The sequence below is a fragment of the Perissodus microlepis genome, chromosome 9 (assembly GCF_051167445.1).
Source record: "Perissodus microlepis isolate ML-2025 ecotype Zambia chromosome 9, ASM5116744v1, whole genome shotgun sequence".
NCBI lineage: Eukaryota > Metazoa > Chordata > Actinopteri > Cichliformes > Cichlidae > Perissodus > Perissodus microlepis.
In genome coordinates, this window is record NC_140469.1 from 28,294,334 (window position 1) to 28,303,237 (window position 8,904).

At 39.9% G+C, this 8,904-nt stretch overlaps 1 protein-coding gene across 5 annotated transcripts in view; it reads right to left on the reverse strand.

The window, feature by feature from the left end:
• LOC146380691 (uncharacterized) overlaps positions 1–8,904 on the reverse strand; it is a 42,293-nt gene extending 33,389 nt beyond the window's left edge. The window contains exons 1-3 of one of the 5 annotated variants that reach the window (XM_084940006.1): positions 6,928–8,904; positions 4,084–4,680; positions 1,091–1,855 (exon numbers count right to left, since the gene is read on the reverse strand). In XM_084940006.1, the coding sequence (XP_084796132.1) occupies positions 1,091–1,855; positions 4,084–4,680; positions 6,928–6,945 (1,380 nt within the window). In that variant the 5' untranslated portion in view covers positions 6,946–8,904. The remainder of the gene's footprint in view (positions 1–1,090; positions 1,856–4,083; positions 4,681–6,927) is intronic. The other 4 variants (XM_084940010.1, XM_084940007.1, XM_084940009.1 and 1 more) reach the window with 4 other exon arrangements.

The window sequence follows — 8,904 nt, forward strand, 5'->3', positions numbered from 1 at the left end:
CGGCTCACAACAGTTTTTCTTTGCTACATGGATCATTTTAGTTCAGCTGGGTGTCTTTCCTTTTGTTATATTTCTTTCAGAGTTCAAAATGTGTTAATTACAGAAATAAAATGTAATTTTCTCTGTAGCACTTCATGGATTTCATAAGATACACCCTAGTTGTTCACACAAAGCATAAAGGTAAAAAACAATATATACAGTGTTATCTTCATTTTAGATGTCAAAAAGTATTTGCGGCTCCCAGTGTTTTCTTTTGCGTGGAACCCGGGTCCAAATGGCTCTTTGGGTGTTAAAGGTGGCTGACCCCTACCCTAGACAAACGCTACACAGTGCCATCCCGCAACTATTTTTCAAATGTTGCACTACCTGCTGTATACACGCAGTGTCAAGCCACGGTGGAGACGTAATTGTTCTTATGTTCAGTCTCAACTGTTACGAAGTTGATGTGCAGTTAATAAGTGCAATAAATATTTATCTTAGAAAAGAAAATCGTGAGAGAATAGTAATCTCAATTCTAAGCAAAAAAAATTGTGATTCTCATTTTATGCAAAATTGTGCAGCCCTATGAGACGTTGTTCTTTCTTTTTTGCACAGCACCTGAACAAACAGGTCATTTCAAATGCAGCGTTTCTATCAACAAACATCAGCAAACACACAAACTGTTTGTGTGCAGTTTGTCTCACAGTGTGTTGCTGGCTAAAGGTCCAGCTGCTGTACATCACAGGGAGAGAAAAGAAAGAGAGCTAACTTCACTCAGAGATGGAGAAAGATAAGACACACAGGACAGGAGAGGAAAAAGAGAGGTTAGATCTAAAGGGAAGGACTGCTCAGTGGGATTTGATCAACTGGAGATTAAAGCTTACATGTAAGTCCTCATATCTTAAAATCAGATATTGGGTCTGTACATGTGACATGTTTTTTTTTCAGATGATGAAACATGCTGCAAAACAATCTGAGACAGATTAACTTTGCCGCCTCAGATGCAGCCTTTTCCACGCAGTAGAATTGCTAACATGCTAACACAGTTTAATTTGCGGAGTTGTTCCAAACAGTCAGGCTAAAATGACAAGATAAAAATATAAATACATACCTCACAGTAACTGCGCTTGGAGTGTCTCATTCTGGTGTGGATCTGTTGGTGTCGTCTCAGGTAATGTGGAGCTTTAAAAGTCTTCTCACACAGGTCACATTTATAAGGTCTCTCCTCAGTGTGGGTAAACATGTGTTGTTGTAACTGTGCGTCTGTTGTAAACTGTTTGCCACACTGATCACAGCAGTACACATCATGTCCGGTGTGAATGCGTAGGTGTGTATTTCGGTGCCCTATCTGACTGAAAGTTTTCCCACAGATGTCACAGCTGTATGCCTTAATTCCAGAGTGGGTAACTAGATGACTCTTTAAGTTGCTACTGCGAGTAAAAGCTCTGCCACACTGATCACAGCTGTACGCTTTAACTCCACTGTGGATGAGTTGGTGTATCTTTAGGGAACCCTTCGAGGAAAAAGTCTTTCCACACAAGTCACAGCTGAACGGTCTCTCTCCAGTGTGGATGACCTGATGCCGTTTTAGATTAGCCTTCAGAGTAAAACCCATCCCACACTCGTCACAGGTGTATGTTTTAACTCCACTGTGGATGACTTGGTGTGTTTTTAGAGCATCCTTCCAGGTAAAAGACTTTCCACACAAGTCACAGCTGAACGGTCTCTCTCCAGTGTGGATGACCTGATGACGTTTTAGTTCATACTTCCAAGTAAAACCCATCCCACACTCATCACAGGTGTATGTTTTCTCTCCCTTTCTTCTGTGAGGTTTGTCGGCCTCCTGAGAGCACTGACTTCTCGCTCCATGTTGGTCCTGCAGTGACAGAGATACAAACAGAGGCAGTGAGTGAAATGCAGTCGTGGAACAAACTCAACCTTCAAACTCCCTCCATTAACACTAGTTTTAAACCTGAAGGTGGAGCGTGGCACCAAACACCTTAAAGGTCTCTTATCCCCACCTGCTGGTAGTTCTAACACATTACATCCAACCTGGTGTTAAAAATAATTTATGACTGTTTAAACACTAAAATCATTTTTTCCTTGTTTTCCTTACTTTTACTCCCCACAGAAAAAAAGACTTTCTACTCATTATATTTTCAAAACAGACTTTTTACTTTTGGTTTCAAATATCAAACCAATTTGAGCCTGAAAAGTAACACATGAAAGACAATCCTGATCGTGTACTAATCACCAGGGTATGAAACATAAAAAGAGATGAAAGAGGCAAAACTGTGAGTCATAGTCAGGAGTTAAAGTGAGACGTTGTTCTTCTTTCTTTTTTGCACAGCACCTGAACAAACAGGTCATTTCAAATGCAGCGTTTCTATCAACAAACATCAGCAAACACACAAACTGTTTGTGTGCAGTTTGTCTCACAGTGTGTTGCTGGCTAAAGGTCCAGCTGCTGTACATCACAGGGAGAGAAAAGAAAGAGAGCTAACTTCACTCAGAGATGGAGAAAGATAAGACACACAGGACAGGAGAGGAAGAAGACAGGTTAGATTTAAAGGGAAGGACTGCTTAGTGGGATTCGATCAACTTGAGATTAAAGCTTACATGTAAGTCCTCATGTGTGGAAATCAGACATTGGGTCTGTACTAGAGATGGCACGATACCACTTTTTTTTTTATGTCCGATACTGATATGAATCCGATATAGTGTGTTTTAAATCAATAAAACTGTTTTTTTAATATCTTGCTGCTTTTTGTATAAGTTCATGCTCAAGTAAAAAAACAAACAAAAAAAAATACACTGCACCCAAAATATTTCATAGTTCAGCAATACTGATCAATCTAATAAACTTAAACCTGCTCCATCCTCCCTATTCTGGTATTTTAAAGAGTAAGCAACCTAACTAATAAAGTTCTACAACTCCCAGCAAAACAAAAAAAAAAAAAAAAGGGAACCACCCACCCTCCACCTCATGATGCTTGCACGGAAATCAATTATTTTTCAAGAAAAATTAAATAGATTCAGCATCTTTCTTCAACAGATTTGCAGACTGCACAGATGGTACCTTCCCAAAGGAAAAAGTAGTATAGCTTACTAGGGTATATTAGACTTAACAGTTACTACATACAGTAATGAACTTCTATACATTTTACATCAGATTAAAACTATGGGTGTAAGATTCAGATAATTATTTATTAAAAGATAGATATTTTAAATGAGAATAAGAAAGAAAAGTATGTCTTTGTGCCCCCTTTTCCCTGTTCATGCCCTATCGGCCCCCCTGGCTAAACTTACAGTCATCAGCTACGTAGAAAAAGATCCTGGTGTGGAAAGTAATATTAAATAAATTCCAACAACAGCTTATCAAGCTTAAACGTGCTGCAGTTGTTCAGCCGCTGGTTTCCTCTTTCTGGTGCGAAGTGGGCCAAAAACAAACAAGAGAGACGATCAGCTGATCATTAATCAGTTTCATGATTGAAGTAGCAGCAGGAGAGGGAGGGAGAGAGAGAAGAGGCAGTCGCTCCATATATCGGTTGTTAAGCTTAACGCTGGAATGCTTTACAAACATTCAGAGATGAACTTACACACTTGCTTTACTTCTCTCTGGGAAAACTTCCTCGGAGATGAAATGCCGGGTTGGTAGCAGGCTACAAATGCTCAAACAGACCGCAGACAGGTCCCGCACGCCACAACCACTCTATCACGTGATGCATACTGCTGCCACGTGCTACGGTTATGAGCCGAGTTACGCCATGTCGCAAGTTTTGTGAGGTGCTTTTTTGATATTTAATGGATCGGATTACATTTATTATTTCTCTCCGATATCCGATCCACTAATTTACGTCAGTATCAGACCGATACCGATACGTAATATCGGATTGGTCCATCTCTAGTCTGTACATATGACATTATGTCTTTTTTTTCAGATTATGAAACATGCTGCAAAACAATCTGAGGCAGATTAACTGTGCCGCCTCAGATGCAGCCTTTTTCATGCAGTAGAATTGCTAACATGCTAACACAGTTTAATGAGCAGAGTTGTTCCAAACAGTCAGGCTAAAATGACAAGATAAAAATATAAATACATACCTCACAGTAACTGCGCTTCGAGAGTCTCTTTCTGGTGTGGATCTGTTGGTGTCGTCTTAGGTAATGTATAGATTTAAAAGTCTTCTCACACAGGTCACATTTATGAGGTAGTTCCTCAGTGTGGGTAAACATGTGTTGTTGTAAATGCTGGTTTCTTGTAAAATGTTTGCCACACTGATCACAGCAGTACACAACATGTCTGGTGTGAATGCGTAGGTGTGTATTTCGGTTCCCTAACTGGCTGAAGGTTTTCCCACAGATGTCACAGCTGTATGCCTTAATTCCAGAGTGGGTAACTAGATGAGCCTTTAAGTTGCAACTGTGAGTAAAAGCTCTTCCACACTGATCACAGCTGTACGCTTTAACTCCACTGTGGATGAGTTGGTGTTTTTTTAGAGTACTCTTCCTGGAAAAAGACTTTCCACACAAGTCACAGCTGAACGGTCTCTCTCCAGTGTGGATGACCTGATGACGTTTTAGATCATCCTTCCCAATAAAACCCATCCCACACTCGTCACAGGTGTATGTTTTCTCTCTCTTTCTTCTGTGAGGTTTGTCGGCCTCCTGAGAGCGCTGACTTCTTCCTCCATGTTGGTCCTGCAGTGACAGAGATACAAACAGAGGCAGTGAGTGAAATGCAGTCGTGGAACAAACTCAACCTTCAAACTCCCTCCATTAACACTAGTTTTAAACCTGAAGGTGGAGTGTGGCACCGAACACCTTAAAGGCATCTTATCCCCACCTGCTGGTAGTAGAAACACATTACATCCAACCTGGTGTTAAAAATAATTTATGACTGTTTAAACACTCTAAAATCATTTTTTCCTTATTTTCCTTACTTTTACTCCCCACATTAAAAAAAAATGACTTTCTACTCATTGTATTTTCAAAACAGACTTTTTACTTTTGGTTGGAGGAATTTGAGGGGAGTTATTTCATCACTAAGGGCATCAAACATCAAACCAATTTGAGCCTGAAAAGTAACACATGAAAGACAATCCTGATCGTGTAATAATCACCAGGGTATGAAACATAAAAAGAGATGAAAGAGGCAAAACTGTGAGTCATAGTCAGGAGTTAAAGTGAGACGTTGTTCTTCTTTCTTTTTTGCACAGCACCTGAACAAACAGGTCATTTCAAATGCAGCGTTTCTATCAACAAACATCAGCAAACACACAAACTGTTTGTGTGCAGTTTGTCTCACAGTGTGTTGCTGGCTAAAGGTCCAGCTGCTGTACATCACAGGGAGAGAAAAGAAAGAGAGCTAACTTCACTCAGAGATGGAGAAAGATAAGACACACAGGACAGGAGAGGAAGAAGACAGGTTAGATTTAAAGGGAAGGACTGCTCAGTGGGATTTGATCAACTGGAGATTAAAGCTTACATGTAAGTCCTCATGTGTTGAAATCAGACATTGGGTCTGTACATGTGACATTGTGTTTTTTCAGGTTGTGAAAGATGCTGCAAAACAATCTGAGGCAGATTAACTGTGTTATTTAAAGACTGCATGAAGATCCTCTGCAGGTTAGTGCAGGATAAACAGGTTAGTTTGCTGAACTGTGATGGATTTAAAGTAAAGAACAGTGTGTGACTGGTGCACAGTGACTGTGGTGCTCATGTCAGAGTTAGATTACATCAAGTGTAGCAGAGATTCATTTAAACTGAAGCTCATGATGCTGACATTCATTCACTGAGTTCCACCTTCATACCAACAGTATAGTGTCTAATATAAAGACAGTGTACTGTCAGTGTAGAGGATGGAAATCAGCCAGGACAGCTCATGAAACATCTGCTGACATCTGGTTGAATTCAGTTGTGTACATCCACAGAGAGCAGCAGGTCAGCTGATCACAGCCTGTACTTTAAGATAATCTACTGGAGCTCTCAATAGAAATTATTGTGAGCTGTGATTCTTTTCCCCACGCTGAGCCACTACAGCTGATTTTAGGGTTCCCACCTGCTCAATCCCACTTTAACCTCTTCCCTGCTCATGTTCCTGTTTAGAGGCAAAGTCACCCTCTACAATGTAGGCAACAGAAAATACACATATGTTTTATTTTCCTTCATTTTCTAATTAACTGATTCAAACAGAGAACCTTTATTAGAAATAAATAGTTTGTACTTCATTTACTAATCTTATTTTATTATTACATTAATAAAGCACAAGGTTCAGTTAACTTTGGATAAAAACATGTGGTTAAAATGTTCTTCAAGGAGCTACTTTTACTTTTTTACTCTGATTACATTTCAGAGCCTGTACTTTTTCACTGTTACTTAAGTAAATAAGTTGAATGAATACTTTTACTGAAGTATTTTTTAACACTAATATCTGTACTTCTACTTAAGTAGAGAGTAAATGTACTTTTGCATCCTCTGATAATTTCTATAATATTATTTATATCAGTGATGGTCAAATGAAGCTTTCTGAAACACTGAAGCTTGTATTGAAAAAGGTTCATTACTCAAAGCTTTTCAACACAGTCCTCTTTGGTGACATCTGCTGGCCAGAAATATGAAGAGCAGCTTGAATCTACAAATGAGCTTCATTATAATTTCCCACTCTACAGAGCTCAGCTGACAGCTTCTGTTTCATATCACGTGACAGTTCTGTCTGATATCGGGCTGCTGTTGTGGTGCTTTGAACGTGTATTTTTGGGGATGATGAAAAAAATGTGTTGTCTATTTGATTAATAAATATTTTTTATGAATAAACCTTCCTTATTTTAACATGTGCTGTGGTCTGTAAAAAACAACATAATATACAACACAGTCATATAACAGGTTGGGAGTATGAGAGTTTTAGACGTGACTGATTATTTGGTGAAACTGTGATATTTTCCTCACCTTCTGTGTTGAGCTCATTGTTTCCTCTGTAGTGACTCAGCTGAGTCCAGATGGCTGAAAATGTTCCTCTGCTGCTCCGTCAGACTCTTCTCCTCCTGCTGATCAGCTGGGACACAAAACAGATCTTTGTTAGGCTCCACACTGCACTGAAGAGTCAAAGTGTCTCATATGTTCATCTGACAACACAAAGTACAAATTTCACTCTGATTGCTTGTAGAAATCTTGTGAGACGTGTTGTGCTGCAAAGTGAGGAAACTCTCTCACTCACTTATACTTCAGGAGGAACTTTGTGACATTGGCTCTAATATTCTAAGCAGCCCTTTACTATGACAGGGCCAGAAAGTCCTATTTGAAGGTTTGGGAGAAGGACCATGTTAAAGGTGGATTGGGGTTTATACACTTTGTTATGATACAGGTAAGGCTGTAAGAGCCTGAGAAGGTGTCCTGAATGAACCTCTAAAACCAGTTTTCAGCTAACGACTCTGCTTCAGTCTGGAAAACAGCAACTACAAGTTTAAAGACTCCATCAACAATTCACACCCAGCAACAGCCTGAACAGCTCCTCCTGTGGTTTCCACAAACAGGGACAGACCTGTTACTCCCCCACCCCACAGTTTCCACACCTTCAGCCCCCCAGTCCCACCACCTCCACCATTCCTAAAAGTTTGATTCTGTGCAGCCATTCCCCAACTCTCTGTGAACGGTGCTGTCCCGACTCTTTGATGTTGGGCTGAGAACAAAAAAACATTACTCAGATCTTGTCCAGTCAACAACAATTATTTATTAAGCACATATGTGGGAGATGTACACGACACCACCCTCAGCGTAGTCCAGTAGATCTCAAAGAGGAAGCACTTCGATACACAGTTTTATATGTCAGGGTTCACGCCCCTTCATGCGTAAGCAGATAACATAAAATGCACGGCAGTTGTCTGCAACTCCTTTTATAGTATTGATGTTTGTTCCTCACTAACGGTTTCAGCACTCTCTCACCTCCATCTGTTTCCTGTTTCTCGTTGTGAGGCCCCATGATCGTATATGACACATCCTGAGTCCATCCTGTTCTAATCTGCGAAAGCACGTATGCAGTTACAAGCAAAACACTACTTTAAATGTCTTCCAGTTTAAACCTTCTATAACCTCTTGATTAATATGGCACTTATTTAAAATTACAACATTTATATTTCCCACAGTACTCATGGTCATTGATCAGTGGTTTCAGTGCTTTCCTTCCTGCTTTGACTGCAGCTGTGTTTGACACAGGAAGACATTATTACCTTCTTTATTCTTTTTGGGGGAAGTGCAGCTTTAAACCTTCACATGATTCAAGTCAACACAACAAATCAATCTGAACGATCACAGGTGGGAAAAACTTCTGTAGATAAAATAAAATAAAAATTCAATCCACAACATGATTAAAAACATGATTCTCCCAAATCACTAAGAGCTGCACATTAACCACCACAATATATTTTTATTCTCTGTGCTTTCAAATATGAACACTGTTTACTTTCATCTCTGTTTCATTAGTTTTTGTTAACATCTTCCTGTGCATCACTTTACAGCAGCCAGACTCATTAAAATGAGACTTTGTAGGAGTTCACTTCCTCTCATGTGTTCATCCACAGCAGCTGGACAATAAAGTTTATTGTGACCCTGATACTGCAGCAGATCGCTCTCATCCATTTCCTGTTATCACTTCAAATAGAAACGAGGCTGTAGAGGTTTGGAGCATGCAGAAAAACAGCTGCAGGGACAATGAAAAGACTTTTCTGCTCCAACTTTCTGCCAGCAAACGCTCAACTTCTCCCAGCATGCTGAGCTAATGATTAGTTGGTGGTTTTCTCCAAACACTCTCTCACTCTTCTCTCAACGTGTTCACAATAAACTGTGAACAGACACCGAGGAGAGCAGCAGAAGACCTCATTCAGGAGCTAAACTCAACATGAACTGAACTCACGGTAAAGTTAGCTCGGT